The following is a 22,550-nucleotide window of genomic DNA, read 5'->3' as shown; positions in this document are numbered from 1 at the left end:
CAAAAGAAACAAAAATACATGAGTTAATTGCTTGAAAAAGTTTTGGAAACGCAATATCTTCTTGTACATTTGTATTTTCTATTTTTCACGAGTTCTATAAAATATATAGCATGTAGGAGTTTCGGTCATGTTTTATTCAGAATATATATTAAGTGGCAATTAGCAAGAAGCATGTTACATTTGATTCGAATGTAAAACGCGACAGTATTTTCCAATCCAATTTTCTTTTATTGTCAATTTGCGTGGATTATGGTTATAAATCGTTTCGTAGATAAATATAGTATCCATACAAACATCAATGAATGAGGGATAAGTAAATTATCACGTGTAAATTATTAACGTACGAGTGTCGTGGTTTGCCACTGCCTGCGAAATCGATGGCGATGGTCGATAAATTGCTATCGACAATGTATCAGCAGCTTATGTAGATTGTCGGTGAATAGTGGATGGCAGTTCTGTTCATTAATAAATCCTATACGTAAATCTTAGCAAAAGTAGCGGTTATTTTTAGCTAAGTATATAACAATCGGGCGTAAGTATATAACGCATATAAATGTCAGAATTTATCGCCTTTTTTCTCAATCTTTGAACATCCGGGATAAAATTCTATGATTTATTTATAAAATGTTGGCTAAACCAATTTTTATTAGGGGAGACCGCTAGTTGTACACTTTTTTTTAAAGATTTTTTTTACACGTAACTATAATAAATGGAATACAAACCGCAAAAGAATTTTTCAATAGCCGCATGCTTATACAACACAAAAAATATTTTTTTAACTGAATAGTATATAATTAATTTTGTTGCACCAATAACAATTATAAGGTGACAATATTTGTAATAACCAGCCCCACATACGGGGTAAGTTGTTACAGTCCTGGATTAAGTTGTGAAAGATCCAGTTTTCAAAGTATAATATATTTAATAAAGAGAAATAACAATATTGTTGAGTGCAAAATTATAATAAAGATATAATTTAACTAATGTTCTGTATTGACTGGTTTTGATACCTACGTAATAAGAGATGTTAACGGTGAAATCTTACATAAGATTAAAATATCTGCCGCTGGTTATACCGAGGTTATGTGTTACATCGACGGAGTTGGTCGAAATTATAAGTAGAAAAACAGTAATAACATACCCGTCACAACCAGCTCCGACCTGTCATATTTAGATATTTTGATTATTGTTTAAACAAAAAAATGTTTTAAGACATTTACATGTACCAACTAGCCCCGGTCTCCCCTACATCTGTTTCCACAGATGTTGTATATTAAAAGACGATTTTATAATAACTTACGATCTATGAAAATACTGCTGGTAAGCGAAGAATTTTTTGTAGCACTAAAATTAGAATAACCTGCATTATCGTTCGATAAACATCATTTGATTCAGAAATTTCTTATTCTGCGTAGAATTATCGTTGTAAAGGTAACGTGACGGTAAGTATATATGAATAAAAATATCATGTTCGAGGAATTAAATTTTCAATAATGCCGAGAACTTAGTGCATACTTGGTACGTAGAATGGTATTCAAAGGTATATAATTCACCGATTTGACGAGAGGTCATTTTCTATAGCGGGAATTGTACGCTATCGCGATCGATTTATTTGACAGACTCGCCGCGACATCGCCGTGTTACGAGTCCTCACGGGACGTGAGGATCCCCGATCACGTCCCGATGAATACGTAACTGTCGCCGTAAATATCCGACCGTGGAATAGCTCCGGTTACGAGAAACGCCTTTCTCTTTGGTCTCGCGTTCAATTTTCAGAGATCCGTTTTGTGCGAAGCGTCGTCGTGCGGCAATAAGGCGTCGCGACGCGACGCGACGCATCGCGCGCGCGCGCGCGCGTCCGTCTCTTCAATTACCCCACGGGAAGAATAAACAGCGATCATCGTAAACTCTCGACGGTGCGAGGCTAAGGGCTTGTGAGGTGAGAGAGAAAGAGAGGAGATACGGGCGTGTAGCCAGCACTCACGGGTGCCGCGTTCGCGAGTGTTTTACGGCGCGTTTAGACTTGACGTTTATTTTATGACCTTCTCACCCCGCGCGTCCCCTCTTTCACCTTCTCGTCCCGCGTACGAGGCAGTTTGTCTCGATATACAAAGGGTTGATGCGCGCCGAACGCAACAACCATTTTAATAAGCAAAACAGCGTGAAATAAATGCTCGCGCGCGGCGTGTCCCTTAACGACGACGATAAATGTAGCTTGCTATATTGACCATGTCGTACTTGACATCAACGTGTTATTACAGGTCGAAGGCCACCGCCGTCGAGTAAATAAATTATATTAATTGATAATAACATATGCTCTTCGAACGACTCCTTCTCTATGATGATTACGTCGCTGTATCTTTGTTAGTAGTAGTAGTTTGCTAGTATTTATTGTATGTCTGGCAATTGTTATTATAATTATGTCTTTATAAATGTTTAAATGTCTCGAACTTAAGGAGATAATAAAATTGCGTAAAAATATTATTTTTGGATAAAATTTCTTTTGCTTTAATAATTACATTATTTTTATATTTAAAAATTAGAAGGGGGATTTTTTATTTCTGTACTCCTAAAGTTTTTGTAAATATAAAAATAATGTGATTGTTACATTGTACTTTATTTTAATTAAATTTTTGCTAAAACACATAGCAAAAATAAAATTATTTCTATATAACAACAATTCATCTCTATATAAATAGTTATATAATATAACAAGCGGGCATTTTTAAATACAATATAAAATAAAATTGGAATTTGTTTCTTTAATCTGTTCAGCCTTACATCACAATAAAACTAACTGATTTATCCCGGGTGACAAAAAAGTTATTCTCATAACGAGCAAAGAAGCTTAAAAAAACTCGGTCTACCGGCACAAATGTCGTGCTCCACGTGACGAATAATCCCGCCTAACGATACTCGTTACATGCCATCGTTGGGTCCTCGGATTCATTGCGAGATCGATCGTCCGTTGCGTTGTTTTGCTCGTTAAAAGTCTCGTTGTCTCGCTGCGATTTCGGCGCAACTATATTTGCATTACATAGGTTTTGGCTCTCGCTGCGGTTGCTCTCAAAGATTTAACAGGGCGTTAAGAAGTGAAATATTGACCAGTCGGACTCGCCGAGCGGTTGAATCGTCACACAAGTCCCCTCTTTGACATTCAAAGAATACGTAACAAATCGATTTTTGTAACAATCTTCTTGTAGTAATCAATATCTTCTAGATCATAATTCGTCTTTTATTGGCTCTTGCGTATCTTGCGTATCTTATAATCGTTATTCGAAGTAATATCAGCGTGCGGTCGTAACGGCGTATGATCATATATCAACGCATTTATTTATAAATTGATATTAGTCATCCGTCAAGATTAAGCTAAAAAATAGCTTTTGAATTATAAATGGAATTTTGCAAAAATGTCATTTGAATTTTAGCTTACATTGTGTAAAATTTTAGAATAACATCTTAGAAAATAATTTACAAATTTTATCATTTTTAATTTGTTTTAGTGCTCGTGTGGAGGTCAATTTGATTTATATTTTAATTTATTTATATTTTGTACATTATGTGTGTGTGTGTGTGTGTGTGTGTGTGTGTGTGTGTGTGTGTGTGTGTGTGTGCGTGTGCGTGTGCGTGTGCGTGTGCGTGTGCGTGTGCGTGTGCGTGTGCGTGTGCGTGTGCGTGTGCGTGTGCGTGTGCGTGTGCGTGTGCGTGTGCGTGTGCGTGTGCGTGTGCGTGTGCGTGTGCGCGTGCGCGTGCGCGTGCGCGTGCGCGTGCGCGTGCGCGTGCGCGTGCGCGTGCGCGTGCGCGTGCGCGTGCGCGTGCGCGTGTGTGTGTGTGTGTGTGTGTGTGTGTGTGTGTGTGTGTGTGTGTGTGTGTGTGTGTGTGTAAACAAAAGTCTTTTATTTTTACTTACAATTAATTATATGAACTAAAATATGTTTTAAACAAAATAGTAATTTTTAAGGGTTAACATTGTTTATGCGTCTAGATTATTTTTATTCAAGCACTTATGAGTTAGTACGAATAATCTGTAATAGCATAACAAAAATAAAATTAGATTATATATAGTGTATTAAAAATTATATGGATATATATATATATATATATATATATATATAACAAGAGATAACAATATTAGTTAAATAAAGTATAATAAATGTAATTTCAATGTAGTTTAATGTACAAAATATGCAATTAGTTCGCGTAGTTTTACATTGTTAATCGAGTATAATACGCATGTATTAATAAATTATTGCTATTCGAAATCATTTCATCTACCATCAGTTAAGAGAAATTTATTGCTATGTAACAGCATGAATGCTTCCATAGCGTATTTTGCATTAATAAATTATATGTTAAAATCATGCGGCAATGATTAGTAAAATTTGTCAAATACGTATATGTACAATTCATGATACGTATATTGTACATTTATAGCCTCATAAAGCTAAATTCTAATACAATAATTGTATTAATTGTAATAATTATTATTACTGTTAATTTTGAGATCAGTGAGACGATGATTTAATATCTTTCAAAAGATTTTCTCTCGATGCGTTGTAATCAATATTTCAAACGTAAACATAATCGAACTTAATATATTCGCGGCTACTTATTCCTTACCGTGCTCTGAACAAGATTAGCATTACACGAAAAGTATAAAGCTTTTTGAAAAATTTCAATGAATTTTTATAAGTTCCTACGTACAGTATAGCAGAGTGATAAAATATTCGTAGTGAACTGATACCCTATTAAGAACCGGCCTGACGAGTGTCTCGATTAACATCACGTGTTAATTCAAGAGACAGCTCTGACTTCCATATGCGGACAATTTACAACGTGGCGAACAATTACAAGGACGAAAGCGGAGGGTCGTTATTAGGGCATAATTTGCGAAACTCGAAATTGTCGGCCGAGGCGGTATGAGACAGGCACGACAGATTTATCGTTGACTTATTGTTGGTGCTCGTTTAGCGATCGATAGGGAGTAGTGAGTTTGCAGATATAATCTCGCGGCGCGATAATTATTTAACGAGCTGTTTCAATGTCGAATTTTTGCCTCGCATTCTTGCGCACAAACTCTCTTGTACGTGTTTAACCATGCACCGCCGGACCGACTCTGCTACGCTGGCTGCGTACGCCCGAGCAACAGACTTATTACACACGATGTAATTAGTTCTCAGTGATTGGAAGTATAAGCCACACTTGTACCTTATCCAAGGATATTAATGATTCAATGCGCAGCGTGCGGCAACGCTTCTATTTTCATTTCCTCGACGATAGAACCGATATTTAATAAAGGAATATTATCTTCTCATGCATTTTATAACTAAAATCTTATGGAATTTTCCAACAAATGAGTTTCACAATTTTCAGCACAAAAAAAAACATCTTTAGAGAAACTGTTTTAACTAATTTTAAGAAAAATGTTTTGTTTTTTTTCATGTATTTTATAAACTATAATACTTACATTATTTTTACAAGCAATTTTCGATAAAAATATTATTATTTAAAATGATTAATTAAGCCGTTTTTTGGTGACAATTATAATAGTTTATTTTTCGCAGCATCCAGTTGCATTAATATCGATAAATATGATTTTCTTTTATGATTTTACATTAGATATCACTATAGTATAAGTGTTTCTTCATTGAGACATCTATTGAGACATTTTTTACATTATACGTTTTAATTTTTTTCCTTTAACACTTAAGTGGATATAAAATTGGTAAATGAGCATGAGGCATTGTTGCACGGCTGGATGTGTCATTATTTTTGGTTAGACATAGCCTCTTATAGAGGAATGTCGGTATCGAGTAAAACGGAATCAGTATTGCCGGGTGACTCGGAGTCGCGATAACAAATCTTCGTAACGATCGCACTTAATTACGAGTCGCAGTGCCAAGATTCCACCCTGACACCTTTAATTAATACGAGCTCTGTAGGTGACATATTTATGACAATCACGCAAAAGTCAAGGGTTGAAGCATTTCTTTCTTCTTTCAAAGGGTATTTTCCATTTTTTTTCGCACGGAATGGTATACCTCCGTGTTGTATGTTGTATAATATAATCACAAAAATATCTTATTTAATTCTTTATAAATAATTATTATATACTTTAATGAAACACTATCTTAATAACATAACATAAGAGTGAAATTAATTAAAAAGTTATAAAAAGTTGAGGTAATTATGCAGTATAGGGGACCACCCTCCGATGACCTTGACCTTGACATATGTTGTCAAGGTCACCCTTCTGAGTGATCTTCAGAAGGTTTTAGCCCTCGGTCATTGTTCGTTAAAAAGTTATTAACAAAAAAAGTTTGGAAAATATAGCAGCTATTTTGAGTATTGGAAGGCATAAATAATTAATATATACGTGTGTGTGCCTTGCTTTAAAGAAAATCACAACTTCTATAAAGCAGGGCACACACACGTATATATTAGTTATTTATGCCTTCCAATACTCAAAATAGCTGCTGTATTTTTCAAACTTTTTTTGTTTATAACTTTTTAACGAACAATGACCGAGGGCTAAAACCTTCTGAAGGCCACTCAGAAGGGTGACCTTGACAACATATGTCAAGGTCAAGGTCATCGGAGGGTGGTCCCCTATACTGCATAATTACCTAATTAAGTATCAATATCTATTGTTAGTTAAAAATCTAGTACAATAATCTGCTGTCGTAAAACTCGCCAAAATCATTATTATTACATTATTAATACTATGCAAATCTATTTTCTATAAAACTTTTTTTAATATTACATATTAAATATAAATTAAATTTCTGAGAAGTCCTTCGTGTATGTCTACTTTAAACGTCCCTTAATTTCCTTGCTGTTATTTTTGAATCCTCTATTAAAGATGATTTTTTTTTTCAACTGGCTTTCTTCAACGTTCTTCTCTCGTGGTTCAATTTCTTTGACGATATAAAACTGTCTCCTCCGTAAGCCTCATTCGTATCTCGCGATCAGATCGACTACTTTAACAGTTCTTGACATGGCATGTTCTAATAACAGTACGTAAATAAATAACTAAGATTCCATCCCAATAATTAACTTTTTATTAAACGTAAATATTACATATACGTGCAATCGATCGCCAATCTTTATAAATTCTTTTAGATATTCTAAAAATTGTTAACAAAATAATTCTTAAATTTTTTTCCAAAATAAATAATAAAATAAATTTTAATCTCTTATGAATTTTTCCTTTTCTTGTTAATAAACACATAAAAAGTTGATGAAGGAACGTTTTTTCTTCATCTTTAACATTACTGTCGTCGTCAATCTCAGTTTTCTCCTCGTAGATCACTGCAATTCCTTTGGCGTTTCTTTCTTTGATCTCTCTCTTAGCCTCTTTCCAAGCGATTTTTTTCTACGTATATATAACATTGTACTTCCTTTTTAACTTTAATGTTACTCTCTTCGTCGATCTTAGCTTCTTTCTCTTTATCTACCAATCTTAGTTACTTGTGATTACTGTGAATTCAGATCGACCATTGTTTCCGTGGACAGCTAGTACAATAGTTTTTTGTTATTATTATTTTTACCTTCTTAACGGTTCTCTCGTTGAGAATACTAGTAAAAATTTCATCTAGAGATAAAATTGTCTTACTATTAGTTAGGCTTTATTATCTTGTTTAATCTTTCACGTCTCTATCGTCGATATTTTCACCGTCCCGATTTTTCTTCGTCAATTCGTCAAGGATCTCTTGTTCTTCAGCCGTGAGAGTTGCTCTATTCACGAAATCCGCAATATTAGCTGCGTGTATCATCAACAAGCGTTTTCTCTCTTCCTTCGCGCGTTCCGCCTCAACTAGTTCCAATCTCTGTTGCTCTTTAGCGATTTCCTCAATCCTAGCAATCTCCTCCTCGCGAATCCTGCGGCGGTGCTCAATCAAACTCTCCAGGTCCTTCCGGTACTGTATTTTCATCCTTCTCTTCGCCTCCGCCGTGCACCTCGCCATCTTCTCATCTTCCATAATCTTCCTCATAACTTCTTCGGCCCATGCTCTATCCTCCTCCACAAAACGCAGTTTGCACTGTTCTGTGAAGACTATCTGTTCCCGTAAAGTAGCCGCCAGTTCTTGCTGCATCTTTTTCCTACGCATCGCCTCCTCCATCTCCCTGATTACAAGCTCGCACCTAATCTCTTCAGCTACAAGATCAATCAGTCGCTCTTCCTTATCTCGTTTTCGAGCCTGAGCGTCCAGCATTATCCTCGTTGTTTCCAGCAGGACACGCTCGCGCCTCTTCATCTGCTCCTGTCGGAGTCTGCTCATCTCTTTCGATCTTTCCTCTATCTCCTTCAAGTACTCTAGATCTTTCAGTCGCTTCTCCTCTTCCGCTTTACGCTCCTCTTGTCGACGAATCTCCCTCATCTCCTCGAAGATCAGTTTCTCTTGCCTCGTCCTCTCCACAAGTTCGGATTTTTTCTCCAGCGCCTTCGAGCGTTCCTGTTCCTCCTGTACTCGGTCCACTTCTTTCAAGAACTTCCTGTACTCACGAGCTTCCTCCACAATGACTCTTTTCTCTTCCTTCTTTCGTGTCAACTGCTCGTCCAGCTGCCGCCTATACGCCTCCGACTTCCGTAAGATCGTTGACCGGCACCGGAGATCCTCCTCCAACACTTCCTGTTGTTCCTTGCGGATCAGGTCAGCGATCTCGCGTTTTCGCACGAGCTCGGCGTTTTCGCGAGCCTGTTTCTCATCAAGCTGAGCCTGCAGCCCTTTCACCATATAGGCACGCCGTAATTCAGCCGCCAATTCCGCGATCGCGTCATAAGACTCGCGGTTGCGGCAACTGCGACGAAACTTCGAGAAGTACAAAGCGCTCTCGTTGCTCGGGGGTATTTCTTCCATCGTTAAAAGTTGGTTTTTGTTCTATCCGAAAGAGATCGTGCGTTCGTACGACAGAGATCGTGGAATTAGATGGGAGCCACAGTTGATTAGCTGGGCTGCGTTTTAACACGTTGGAAGTTGGTCATAATCTTCTGGTTTCGCCTGCAAGGGTTACGCTAGTTCATTACAGTCTTGTAGAAAATGGATTAACTTAAGTGCGGAAATAATAAATGTATCTATACATCTTTAAGAATTCTTATTGCAATTTATGTAGGCGTTTGCGATGTATAGCATAAAAGTATAAGATTTAATGTGAGTAATGATCCAACAATAGGTAAACGTGGCAATAGAATTATGTAATTGTATGTAAATCTTAGAATAAATAAATAATTAGTTAAAAAAATATTAAGGAATAAAGAAACCGGAATCATATGCATATATGATTTATTAAGCCAAATAATATATAATAATATATTATAATATATAATATATTATAATATATATAATAATATATAATATAATATATTATAATATATAATATATAATAGTATATATAATATATAATGGTATTAAATATTTGTATAGAGTTAAACTTGAGCGATTAAGTTTGGTATTTAATTCGGTATATTTATTGCGCTATAGTATTCTTCTTAAATAAATTGACCAAATCAATTTTCTGTTTGATGCTACCGTTTTCTAGAATTTTCATTGATTAATAATTACAATATTACAATGGAATTAATAATAATAATAATTTATTATTTAAATAATAATAATTTATTTATTATGCTAATACGTTGACATTTATAATTCATTATAACAATGTGTTGACATATACATAAGATTTTACATTTTTTATTGAATAATTACGTAAACTGATCTTGTTACAATTGTATATGTATGCATTGTTGCTAATTAACTCTTTTTTTAATGGCTTGTATACATTATCTACATACATTCTAATTCTGTAAATTAAAATATGCGTAGGATATCTTCATATCATACTCTTGAAAAGCTTATGCATTAAACATCGTATTATTTGGTTGATTTCTGCTCGTTAAGCGAGCCACATCATATTATGCGTTTTTGTGTCTGTTCACTTTTCTATTCATTCTCTACCGCGCGAAGGCGGACGTGCTAATTAATTAACGTCGTCTGATTCGAAATCGCGCGACTCACACGAGAAACATGCCGCGGCGCGGCGAGAAAGAAGCACTCGGCTTGTCAGCAACAAAAAATTTCTCGCGATGCGGCTTGCACCGTTGCTACGAGTCGCATTTGCATCTCGCATGACGCGAGACCTATATATGCTTGTATACCGAGCTGCATCAACGTTCAGATTAACGGTAGCCTTCACGTTGGCTACTACTACTACTTTTTCTTCTTCTTTTTCTTCTCTTTCTCTCCCCCTTCCCCCACATTTTTTCCTTGCGAGATTTAAGCGCGCCTTGGAAATGTTTGCACACGCATTGAATTGGGTTAATTCAGCAGTGAATGGGAGAAGTGAGCTGCGATGCCACTATACTTTTTCCGTAATAGCTCCTATTGTTGATAATAATTAAAATGAAAACTATTGTTATTAGGTTTCAAGTATTGTGTGTTTGATGCATAAACAAGCCTTGAACTTACTTAGGATCATGATGATTAGGCGCGTTTGCGTGAGATAGGCGCATGTTTGTTGTCGTAATTATATTATAAAATGACTATATTCAATAATTTATATAAATAGCATGAGAATTTACTTATTCATCCTTGAATAAGGTTTATCAATGGTAAAGCAATTAGCGATTCTACTAACGATCAAGAAACAGGAAAGTAAAACGGATGTAATTTATGCCATAATATTGTTATTAACAGATATTTAGATTTATCAACAAATTCTTTTTAATTGTTTATCATATAACATTTAATATCTTTAATATATCTATTATATCGTATCTCTAATATGATGTACAAATTAAAATAGAAATAATTTATCTACGTAATGTTTGTCAGAAGATTAGGAAATCAGATACTTGCTTTCATATAGATACATGTAAGAGGATGAAGCACGTTGCATACGAGGATCGATCTAGAACGCGACGAAATGGCTTACAAATCATCGTTCGAGTTTTCTAAAAAGATACCAAGATTGAATCAGCACTCTGTCCTTATGACTTTGACATATGCGTTCTACAATTGCGAGCCGCTTGTTCGACTAAAGCAGCTGCCGGTTTGAGTGCAGGACTGTAATTTACTGAAGTGCCCACACAGTTAGCGTACGTTTTATCAAAACATCAATGGCAGGATTTTGCAATAACGTTATTGCGATAGATAATAATTCAAATATCTCTTAGTTTAATATAATATATTAGCTTGCATCAAGTAAAAAGTATGACTCCAAATTCTCAAAATGTATAAGAATTATTTGGCTTCAATCAATATCAAGACCTACAATTGCATATTACAATTACAAATAATTTTGTTAAAATTACATTTCATTAAAATTGCATTACATATATTGCATTATAAAATAAGAAATTTGCGAATTGTCTTATTATAAAATATTATTTTATACTAGTTTTGTAAGAAAAACTTTTATTAAAAGCAATATTTTATTTTTAAAATGAAAAGTATTAAGGATTATTTCCAAGATACAGAGAAATTTCTAAAACGTATTTTATCACAAAAATTACAAAGATAAAGTATATGATACTTGGAAGTGTTCTCTTCAATATTAAAGAACAAAGCGTCGAGCTTGAGCAGTATCATTCTTGGACGATTCAAGGTCGCTTATTTCATTAAACAGCAGCGACTCTTGCTCAACGAACCGTTATGATTTATGTATGAGCAACGATATAATTGTTGCTGACCGTTAAAATGTATGTAGACATTACTAATAGCGCAATATCGTTTGCCCGGTTCGAGAATAGTTCGAGCATAGCTTTACGCTTTATGCATATGCAATAGATTTTATAGAGTAAAACGTTCTACGAAATTATGAGCATTTCAATCTCGTATATTTAGTAATAATTGTTTTAAAGACGTGTTATAGAAAGATTAATAATTGTTCGCGTCCAAGAAAAATTTTTACATTAAATATCTTGAGATTTCTAATCTCTAAGAATGAAACAAAAGAAAGAAAGTTCTACAATTCCACATAATAAATTAGAAGCAGAGAGCAGTCCCACAATTTTTCACTTTTAAATTTAAACTATTACTTTTATTTAGTTTTCTATTTTATTTAATATATTTAGTTTAGTTTTTTAAGTTTTATTTTATTTAATTTATAATTTAACTTTTTATTAATGCAATGAATGATAAAAAGAGAGTTTGCACATTTTATTTTCTTAGAAGAAAAATTTAATGCGAAAAAATGTGTTTTCTTCGGTATACTTCAATTTCACGAATCCTTTTTGAGTTTATAACGATCATCTGTGCTATCTGGGAAATGTATTCCAATAAAATTACAGTAAAAATGCAGTAATATCTTTCTGATTCATATAAAATTATTCCAAACAAGATAGAGTGCAAACACTTTTTTTTATCCACTGTACATTTCGTTAAGTTAACTTCTCGGGGTTTCCTGAGGAAACTTCAATGTGCACAAAATGTATCAAGATTCCCAGTTGTCACTATCTATTGTATAATTGTATATACTGAGAGTAAAACCTCGTCAACTAACCCATTCACAGTTAATATTAATTGTATATCGCATTTTTTCAATGAATGCGGTGACTCCGACCGCACGAGGACGCGTGCGCCGTCGTGGAATTATAACTATGAAAACAAGATAAACGTACCTTTTGTGCGCAAGTCCGTGGACACCAAATTCGTGTATGAACCGCAGCAGCCACGTGCAACACACACAAATGTATAACAATCGAAGGTACATCGAGAAACAAAGGAATCTTTAGTTTCACGCCGGACACGTCGTCGCCGTCGTCGAAACGGACGCAAACCGGGGCGACGAATCCGCGCTGCTTCGGGATCTCCTTCGGCGTTTCCGGCCCCGTCGACACGTCGTTTAATTTGCCGGCTCGAAACACGCGACTCGGAGAACGCACGGGTTTAACACGAACGCCACGGCGGATTGAGACCGACTAACCGCCAACCCAACCGGCTTTCCGCGTCGGAGCACACGCGAGCCACAGCACCGCTCTTTGCCGCGGCCCCTTTAAACCCATCCCTCCGAGTCGGAGACTCTGACGGGCCCCCGCGGGAACGTACGGCCCTGAAAAGTGGATGTCGGGGGCGTGTGATTATGTGTGTGAGATGCTAGATATCCGTAGAGTGCGAGGGTCGGAACGGAACACGTTGGGATATTCGATTCGGTTTCGTAACTGCGGCGAACTATACCTGTGGTTATCAAATAACACTGCACCAAATATAATTTCTAAATATATTCGGATATTCTTTCGATACGGTTTAATTGTGCTAGTCTAGACGCGACGATAATCCGTTATACCTGTGGGAGAAAGTGATACCTAATGATACATTGCAATATATCTTAATTTAAAGTTGCTGTTAATTTTAATACATACAGAGTATCTCATTTTAAAAGATCCACACAAATATTTCAAAACCCATAAGTTTTAGAAGGAAACTTTTTAGACAACAGTTGCTTAGTGTTAATAATAATAATAATAATCGTGTGTGTGTGTGTGGTGACCTTTATTTGACCTTGAGTTAAGGTCAGAGCACTATTTCAAGGTCAACTTAGTTTTTCCAAACAGAAATCTCTATTTTTTATTACATACTCTTGTAGTTGATGTCGAGTGTTTACAAAACACTATAATAATAATTAAAGCTCTTTTTCGTTAAAAATTTTATGAAATATTTTAAAAATTCTGTCTTGATATTTTTAATATAAAATAGAAAATATTCTTGTAAAGTATTCACATTTTTATAATTTTACCTTGATTCTTTTATACGTAGAATAATAAAAAAAATCGAATAAAAATATAAATTTTTATATTTGCAATTTTGCAAAATGTATATTGCAATAGAATTTTTTTAAATATTTTTTTATTATTTTTTTACATTAATTGATTTCTTGCATTATTTCACGTTTAAATGTATTAGAGTAAAATCATTGAAAAGTGAATACTTTACGAGATATTTCACATTTTATATTAAAAATATTAAGATATAATTTAAAATATCTCAGAAAATTTTTAACGAAAAAAAGCTTTATTACAGTGTTTTGAAAACGTCTCGATATTAACTGCAAGAATATATGATAAAAAATAGAGATTTTTGTTAGGAAAAACTAAGTTGACCTTGAAATAGTGCTCTGACCTTAACCTAAGGTCAAATAAAGGTCACTACACACACACACACATATCAGATGACTCTCTTAACACTAAATAACTCTTGTCTAAAAAGTTTTCTTCTAAAACTTACGGACTTCGAGATATTTGTGTGGATTTTTGTACTGGAAGCTTTTAACCTTTGTTGTGCACACCTCTTCGAAATTACGTATTGTGCACAGGGGGTATGTCATATCCCAGTCACTTAAAACGTTTATTACAGACGTACAATTCGTTATTTTGACTCAAACAAAATTGCTGGGTATTGTTCAAAACTTCCAAAATAAGGTCTAATAGGTTTCATTAATATTTTGCAACATAAAAAAAATTATAAATGATATGTTAATTAATAAAACCAAAAAATGGACTTTTTTCACTAAAAAATGCATAAAAAATTCAATTTTTAATATTTTTTAATAATTTTTGCGGGATTATTTTCTTGAAATACTACATTTTCAAGGAAAAATATTAGTTTATAGCGGAGTTGAAAAAAGTACATTTATTTTGCTATATGAATTTCGGAACGTCAACTTCTCACCACTGCCAAGAGCAGACTAAAGCCGGGCGGGCAAAACTATGTATAGGATTTTGAAGTGTTATTCTTAGATTACAGATAGATGGCAGCACAGGTCCCGATTCGCATTTAGAAAAACGCGCTGTGAAAATACCCGGAGGTATCTTCTACCCCCGGTGCACAACAAAGGTTAATATAGGTAATATAGAATGTCTCAGGTTTTTCCGTACAAAAATTAGAATTTCTTCAGTATGAAATTCTAACTTTTGCTATAACTTTCTAATAAATTATTTTGGGGTCTATGTTTATGTAAATTTTTTTTCTTATTTCTGCTCATAGAACATACTACTAAAGTTTGTACAGAAAAATTTGGGACACTCTGTATATGTTACATTTTGCATTTTTAAAAAGAAACTGTTCAGGAACTTTGTAAATTAACACTTAGTATTAGAAGTTTCATAACATCCGGATTGTGTTGCGTTTGATAAATGGCACCCTGTAAAAAGAGTGCCATACAGGAATATATATATTTCCTTATCTTTATTTATTCCGCTCACAAACCGCGCCGAAAGGTAGTACTGCACAAGTGTCAGGATATAAAGGCAAATTAGTTCCATTTTTATGGATTTTGATAGCGGTTGTCGGCCATTGCCATTCGCACTTTTGCGAGAACCTGTTTCAACGTCGCGGTTCGGAGGGAAATGGCTCATAATAATCATTTAAGAATCCGAGACACGCCAGGCTCGACGAGAGCTGTGACGGTAAGAGATACGAAACGAGATGTATAGAAAGATATAGAGTGCTCGTATTTAGAAATGGTTTCAACTGAAGGAGAACGTGACTTAATAGCATTATTAAAATAAGCTAAACGGTAGTGGCGGCGGCGGCGGCGCTATTACTCCATAGAAACCGGTCGTTTTAATAGAGTCGTAAAGCACCTTGATATGAGGATAGTGACACTAATCACCGTAATATGCAAGCGCCTTTATTGTCCGGTCACGCCTTTCAAGCCCTTACGCGCACGAGCATGAAGAACTGGGGATTTTAATCTTGGAAAAGATTATTTAAAAAAGACAGAAGTTAAAACGCTGCATATATCTCATGCCGAAGAGATGTCTAATATTTTTCTTTACAAAGAGTAATGAATGGCAAGTGTGCGATAACGCGATGGAAAATGTATTATATTATCACTATCAAAAAATTAGAATATGTACAATGTGAGAAAAAAATATACATACGTGCTCAATACATACACATACGCAATATAATAAACACATAACAAGGTATATATATATATATATATATATATATATATATATATGATAAAAATATTTGTATGTGTATATTGCAAAATATATATCACAGAGAAAAAGATTTCTTTGGATTTAATTTTTATAACATCCAAACAAAGACGATTAGAATGATGCAAACAAACTAATATTTCGATCAATAACTATACGATTGTTAGATTTTTCAAAGAATATGTATCTTTGTCTTAAATAAAAAAGTTGTTTTAAACGAAAGACATATTCTCTTTGGCTTCAATGATATATCAATGCTTTATAGAAAATGTCTGAAAAAAATGTATTGTTTTACATAAATAATTAACTTATTTTACTTAAACAATTATATATTATTTATTCACTGAGAGAAATCTAAGTAGTTGTGGCAACTATTTTTTTGGCAACTCTGCAGTTTAACTACTTGTAACAGTTTAACTAGTTTTCCAAAGTAATAGGAACTAAATAATACTGAATACTATAAAAATATAGTCACAGAAACAATATTTGTCAACTATTAGTTGATAGTTAAATAGCGCCTCAACTATAATTATTATAGTTATATGTATAGACTCCATAAAACAAGATATGACAATAACATTTTCCAAGTTTAGACAATTCCTTGACTTATTGTTTAGACAAATATTTTTTTGTTGTGTAACATACTTCCAGAAGCCGGTGCGGGCGGCAGCGCGGACTCGCGCGGCGAGAGAGTTCGGCTCGCGCCTGCTACGCGGTGCATCGCCAGTATACTTTTGCGTGTTTGAAATTCAACATCGATTCCTATAACTAGGGTCGCTCAGCAGGGTTTTTCCAGCGATCTTTCTAAGGTTCGCCAGTCAGGGTGTGTTCACCCACATATATATTAATCAATTTTGGATTATAAATTTGTATGATATATGTGGCGGCTCACGCCACCAGTAACCAGTAATACTCGCTCGCGCGGTAACTGTAAAGTCGGCAGTTTGTATCGTCGCCGCTAGGCGTCGCATCGCCCGTACATTCTCTCGAGTTCAAAATTCCGCACCGACCTGTATATAAGGAAACCCCCTACGGGACCAAAGCAGATATTTTCAGGCGCTAGTCGCCTAGGTATATTAATTATAAAATTCTTTTTTACGTTAAAATTCTTATTTTTCATGTAATGATTTTTCACTTAATGTTTACTTTTAAGTTTTTTAGTTTAACAAATAAAAAATTATTCTTTATTAGACAACTCTAAAAATTATGTTGATATCACTACAATGAATAATTGAATAATTATTCATGTTACTACAACATACTTTTTGCATACACAATATATTTTTCGTTAATGCCACTACTTTTTTGTAGTTTAAACAGTTTATTTATTGTTGTTATTACAACTATTTTATATATAGTTGAGGCGCTATTTATCCACAAATTTCTAGTCGTTTCAACAAAAAAAATTCTAGTTGCTGGTACACATTTTTTCTCTGAGTGTTTATATATGTAGCGGTCGACCACGACGTATATATAAATAAATAAATAGTAACTAGTTGTCATATCTATCACGCGGATAATCCGAGTGATGGATTCTAATGATGTGTAGAACTGTGAGTGTTAGATAAGGCGGTTTCATCATGGAGTTTTATACCAAAGAAAAATTAAAAACACTTTTATTATATAAATTTGGTTCAAGTTATCCATTAAGCCTAGTAAGAACTTGATCTGTGTACTGGTTGTCGAGATCTCAAAATCTCGGGTACTCGCAACTCGTCGCGTTAAAGATCCACGGTGCGGTCTCACTTCACATACCTACTTGGCGCGAGACACTGTGTCTCTTGATACGATCTATGGTCAAATTTCACATTTGAGTAATTAGGCCGCCTAGCGTGAAAGCGCTTATCATTCGCAGTGACTTTGGAATTTTGCCGAAAATTGTAATAGTTATTTATTGGAAGATATCACTTTAAATAATAGTGTTCTTTCGGGGATAATGTTATTTCCGGGGCCCCTCAATTTGATAGGTGTATTTGATAGATCTTTCGCTGAGAAAGAATGCCGCAAACCACAATGCGCTACGATGCATAGTTTTTGAGATATCGATTTTTAAATGTAATAATAGCAATATAGTTGTATATGGTATTATATATGGGGTTTGCAATTTACCACGTGTGGAAAGTTCACGCATGTACTTTGCAAGGCACACTATGTGTCTAGTTTAACGGTAATGGAGCCCCCCGGGCGGAACCTATACTGCCTCCACGCATACATTTTAGTAGTGTCACGTTCTGACTGTTATAGTTCGTCCGTTTTTTGGTCAATGCATTTAAGCAATTTACCAGGGATTTGGACAAGTCGTGTGAAGGATATTATTATTATATTTATTATTCGGGACCGAAAAGATATTTGAGTTTATACGTATGGTAACGAGGTTATAATTAGGATAATCAACGTCGAAATCGACAGAAATAGGTTTAAAGGGGGGTGCGTTTTCTAGTTGTTGCAATTGTTGGAGGAAGGGGAGAGAATCTTGATTAGAAATGACTGCTTGCTTGATCTGGAATCTGATTAGTTTAATACGAACGCGTTTACCTCCTTTCTTCGTCATTCAGCCGCGTTCACGAAAATAAATTTTAAGCTCGCCACACTCTTCGGCAGCGCTCAGATCCTCAGCGTAGAGGTCAAATTCACTTTCGGGAATTTATCGAGATTATTGTCTTTTTCTGGAAACCAACTCCGTAATCGCCACGGTTTCGACAGCAAAAGTACCGGATCGCCACACTCTTCGTCAGCGCCCCAGCACAGATCGCCACGTTTTGTCAGCGACAACTGCGAGTCGAATCTTAGAAGTGATCGATTTATTGATTAAAAATACGAAATAAGATTCCAGATTTTTAACTTGTTCCTTTTTAAACTTATCTTACTTTTATTCTAGAAATCTCAATACAACTTGTGCGTGAAGCGCGGTCTTATAAGGTATGAGAGTGTAGAGACTAAGCCCCAGAATTGAGCGCGAATGCTCGAACTTAGCGTATAGCGGAACGTAAGAAATCGAATAAGGTTAGGAGAGAGTCTGAGAATTACGTCTAGTCAAAACCGAAGTTAAAACTTATCTGCTTTCCGCGGCGTTTTTCCGCCCTATTTATACCCGAAAAAGACCGGAATCTCCCGCGCGAGATTCCCGCCTTTTTCCTACGCGTTTTAAGGGGGGAGGTATTCTAGAAGCTTCTAGAACATTCTAGAAGCGTAGTTTTGGGCCCATCTGGCCCCCAGCCCTTCAACGGACTCCGATAAGATAATCTAAACATTTACACTAACCCTGGCCGTTTCCAGTTCCGTGAAGTTGGCACCCGACTTTAATAAAATAAATTTTTAAAAAAAGGAAATTGTAGCATTTTCTTTGTAGTTGTTTGTAGTAACAATAATTTTGTTTGTAGTTTTACCGATTTTGCAAAAACAAAGATTTTTAAAAATCATTCTTGCCTAAAATTGAGATATTTGAAATTCGCTCGCGCCATGTGTTTTAGAATCGTTTGTAGTTGTTTGTAGTAACAATAATTTTGTTTGTAGTTGAATAATATAAAAGTTACAACGTATTTGCAATATACAAATAACGTATTTATCTCAATTTTAAAGATATCTCGATTCCGGGTTTTCCGCAGGAATCTTCCAATAGATACGTCACGGGATTAGTTTTCAGCACTTTGACGATTCTAAACACCTCCGAGGTCCAAATTGGTGTGTGTATCCTTTCTTGAAGATTGTCTTGAATTTATTCACGCGTAACGGGAGAGAGGGAAAGAACTTTTGCTAGGCAACAGTTTGCAGATAGTCACATTTCTGATGTGTCTGATAATGGAGCATATTCGTTACAATAACAAAGAATTAGTAAATATGTTGCTTATTTATGGCGAATGCCATAAAAATCAAAGACAAGCCGCAGCCCTCTATGCCGAACGTTTTCCTGATAAGCGACACCCGGGACACGGTTTTTTTTTTTCAAGTTCTATATAATAGAACTTGTCAACATGGAATGTTACACGCTCCAACACGCTCACGGCATGTAGCCCAACGAGATGAGAGAACAATTGATGCTGTAAGAGAGGCAGTTATTGCTAATCCGCATACAAGCACAAGAAGTGTTGCACATGACCTACAGGTGTGCCATACTAGAGTCCACAGAATTATTAAGCATAATCTTGGATGGCATCCATTTAAGAGGCATACAACTCAAAGATTATTTCCTCAAGATTTGCGTCGCCGAGAAGCTTTTTGTGATTGGCTCTCAGAACAAGTAAGAGCAAGATATATTACCAATTGGTGGCTATTGGTTCTTACCACAATTGAGAATAAACAACAATTTTTTTATAAAATATTTTAAAAATCAAATTTTTATTTTTGTCAGCTTTGAGAATCATTAAAGAATTGTAATATTAAAGATATCGATTTATCGTACGACAATAGCCACAAGATTATAATTTAAAAATTTTCATGCCATTTTGATTTCAAATATCTACAAAATCGTAGCAATCAAATTTGTACTTTTGTACCAGGTTGACATAAACAACATCGCTAATGATCAATTATTGAGGAGAATTCTCTGGACAGATGAATGCACTTTCCGCAGTGATGGGCGCATAAACAGACATAATGAACATCATTATGCGAAGGAAAATCCTCATTGCCGAAAAGAAACACACATCCAGGGCCAATTCCATATTAATGTCTGAATGGGAATTTTAGATAATCAAGTTATCGGGCCGTATTTCTTTCCGGAAAATATTAATGTCACAGCAGAAGTTTATTCCGCTTTCCTAGAGGAAATACTACTTAATTTATTAGAAGATGTTCCATTGGCTGTATTACCAAATATTATCTTTCAACAAAATGGCCATCCTGCTCATACATCCCTTCTCGCTCGTAATATATTACATCAAAGATTTCCTAACAGATGGATAGTCATCCATAGCACTCTGCATGAATGGCCCCCACGCTCTCCTGACCTAACACCTATGGATTTTTTTGTATGGGGTTACATACGAGATCAGGTTTATGAGACACTGCCACCTTGTAGAAACGAGTTTATACAAAAAATAGAAGCAGCCTGTTAAGAAATTACACCCGTAATGTTATCGAAAGTGCGAGAAAGCATAATGCGGAGAATCGCGTTATGTGCGGAAGAAAATGGAAGTTATTTTGAACACCTTCTATAATCTTCTGTAAAGATAATACAAATATGATAATTATATTAATGTTATATCAATAAAGTTATTATATAAATATTAACAAAGTTATTGACTATCTCTAATATTAAAATAATATCGAAAATTTTTTAATATTAATAAAGTTATTGAGTTATCTTATTATACTTAATATATTTATCAAATATAGATTGCGGGCTAAATAAAAGCAAGGCGCGATTGGTGGTGCGCGAATATTATAATAATTAAGGGGGAACATATGAGTTGCTTGGGGGGGTTGTCAATCGCCCCGGATTTGCGATCGGTCAATGAGATTTCGTGGTTCGAAGGACCAGAAAGGCAATCCCCTCACAATTTTAATTAGGCGAATAAAGCGAAAAGACAAGCGAAAAAGCGACTCACCGTATCGTTGCCCGATGTTCTCGTGGTGGCCTCGTGGCGTCCGGTCCTCCTTGCGGTGATGGAGAGCGGAAAATGTGCAGCAGGCTAGGATGTGAAAGCACTCACGTGCCGCAGCAGACAGGCAGGCAAAACGTGCAATACGGGCAAACAGGCGATATAGCAGGCACATGTGCAAGAGGCAAGCACGCAAGGCTCGAGCTTAACGTGACGACTTGTCGAGCTCCGAAAGTGCGAGTCCACTCGATCAACTCCGAACCGTGCGAGAGCAAAACGGGTGTGTTCTCGAGTCCACGTTTGAACGGCGAATCCTCCCACGGTACTCCTCGGCTCGCGCACCTGCGAATTGCGGCCGGAGCGAGTACTCATGGTTCCAAATAATTGCGGGCCACCCGTGGGCGGGCAGCACGAGTCGGGTGAGTCGCGCGAGTGTTGCTATCTGTCGCGATCCGCCAACGTCTCGCGCGAGTCCCAAAATACGATTTTGTACGTTGATTGCACGCGCAACTTATCAACTAATATGTACAACAATTACGAATGACACGGACATCTAATATATACAGGCGAGCGCCGAACATGCCGCCCACCAAAATACAATGCTTTGTATTTTTTTTTTTTTTACTCGGAATCCGCGGCCCGCGGTGTGCCCGTCGGCAAGGGGCATAGCTTCACCAAGGGACGCAAGATCGAGCCGTCCGCCACTCGAACCGTGGCGACACGCGGGACACCATTGATACGGAGATGTAGCGTTTCTACACGGCCGCGTTTCCAGCGCAACGGGAACGCGTTATCGTCCCTAATAAGTACCAACGAGCCCACGGTGAGTGGGTTGGCGGAGATCCACCATTTGGGACGCTGCTGTAAAGTATGGAAATACTCTTTGTGCCAGCGCTTCCAGAAATCCTGGTGCATCCGCTGTACCAGCTGCCACCGGCCTAAGCGACTCGTCGCCAGCGGAGTCAGGTTGGGCAAAGGGACGGCCACGAAAGGCTCCATAGTCAAGAAATGTCCGGGAGACAGGACTTCCAAATCCAAGGAATCGGTGCTCAGCGGACAGAGGG

At 36.0% G+C, this 22,550-nt stretch overlaps 1 protein-coding gene and 1 pseudogene across 2 annotated transcripts; one reads left to right on the top strand and one right to left on the bottom strand.

Moving 5' to 3' along the window:
* Positions 1 to 6,537: 6,537 nt before the first annotated feature.
* On the bottom strand, positions 6,538 to 12,962 carry LOC143906449 (uncharacterized). 2 transcript variants are annotated; one of them, XM_077422550.1, is made up of 3 exons: positions 12,623 to 12,962; positions 7,616 to 9,002; positions 6,538 to 7,515 (listed from the first exon to the last, which is right to left on the bottom strand). In XM_077422550.1, the coding sequence occupies exon 2, from the start codon at positions 8,859 to 8,861 to the stop codon at positions 7,641 to 7,643; it is 1,221 nt and encodes a 406-aa protein (XP_077278676.1). In that variant the 5' UTR covers positions 8,862 to 9,002; positions 12,623 to 12,962; the 3' UTR covers positions 6,538 to 7,515; positions 7,616 to 7,640. The 2 variants fall into 2 exon arrangements, with proteins under 2 accessions (XP_077278676.1, XP_077278675.1); XM_077422549.1 differs by having other exon boundaries at positions 6,539 to 9,002.
* Positions 12,963 to 19,744: 6,782 nt separating this feature from the next.
* Positions 19,745 to 20,619, top strand: LOC143906499 (uncharacterized; annotated as a pseudogene).
* Positions 20,620 to 22,550: the final 1,931 nt, after the last annotated feature.

Source organism: Temnothorax americanus, unplaced genomic scaffold, assembly GCF_048541705.1.
Source record: "Temnothorax americanus isolate GAGA-0224 unplaced genomic scaffold, ASM4854170v1 Scaffold71, whole genome shotgun sequence".
NCBI lineage: Eukaryota > Metazoa > Arthropoda > Insecta > Hymenoptera > Formicidae > Temnothorax > Temnothorax americanus.
This window is presented reverse-complemented; position numbering and strand designations above follow the sequence as displayed.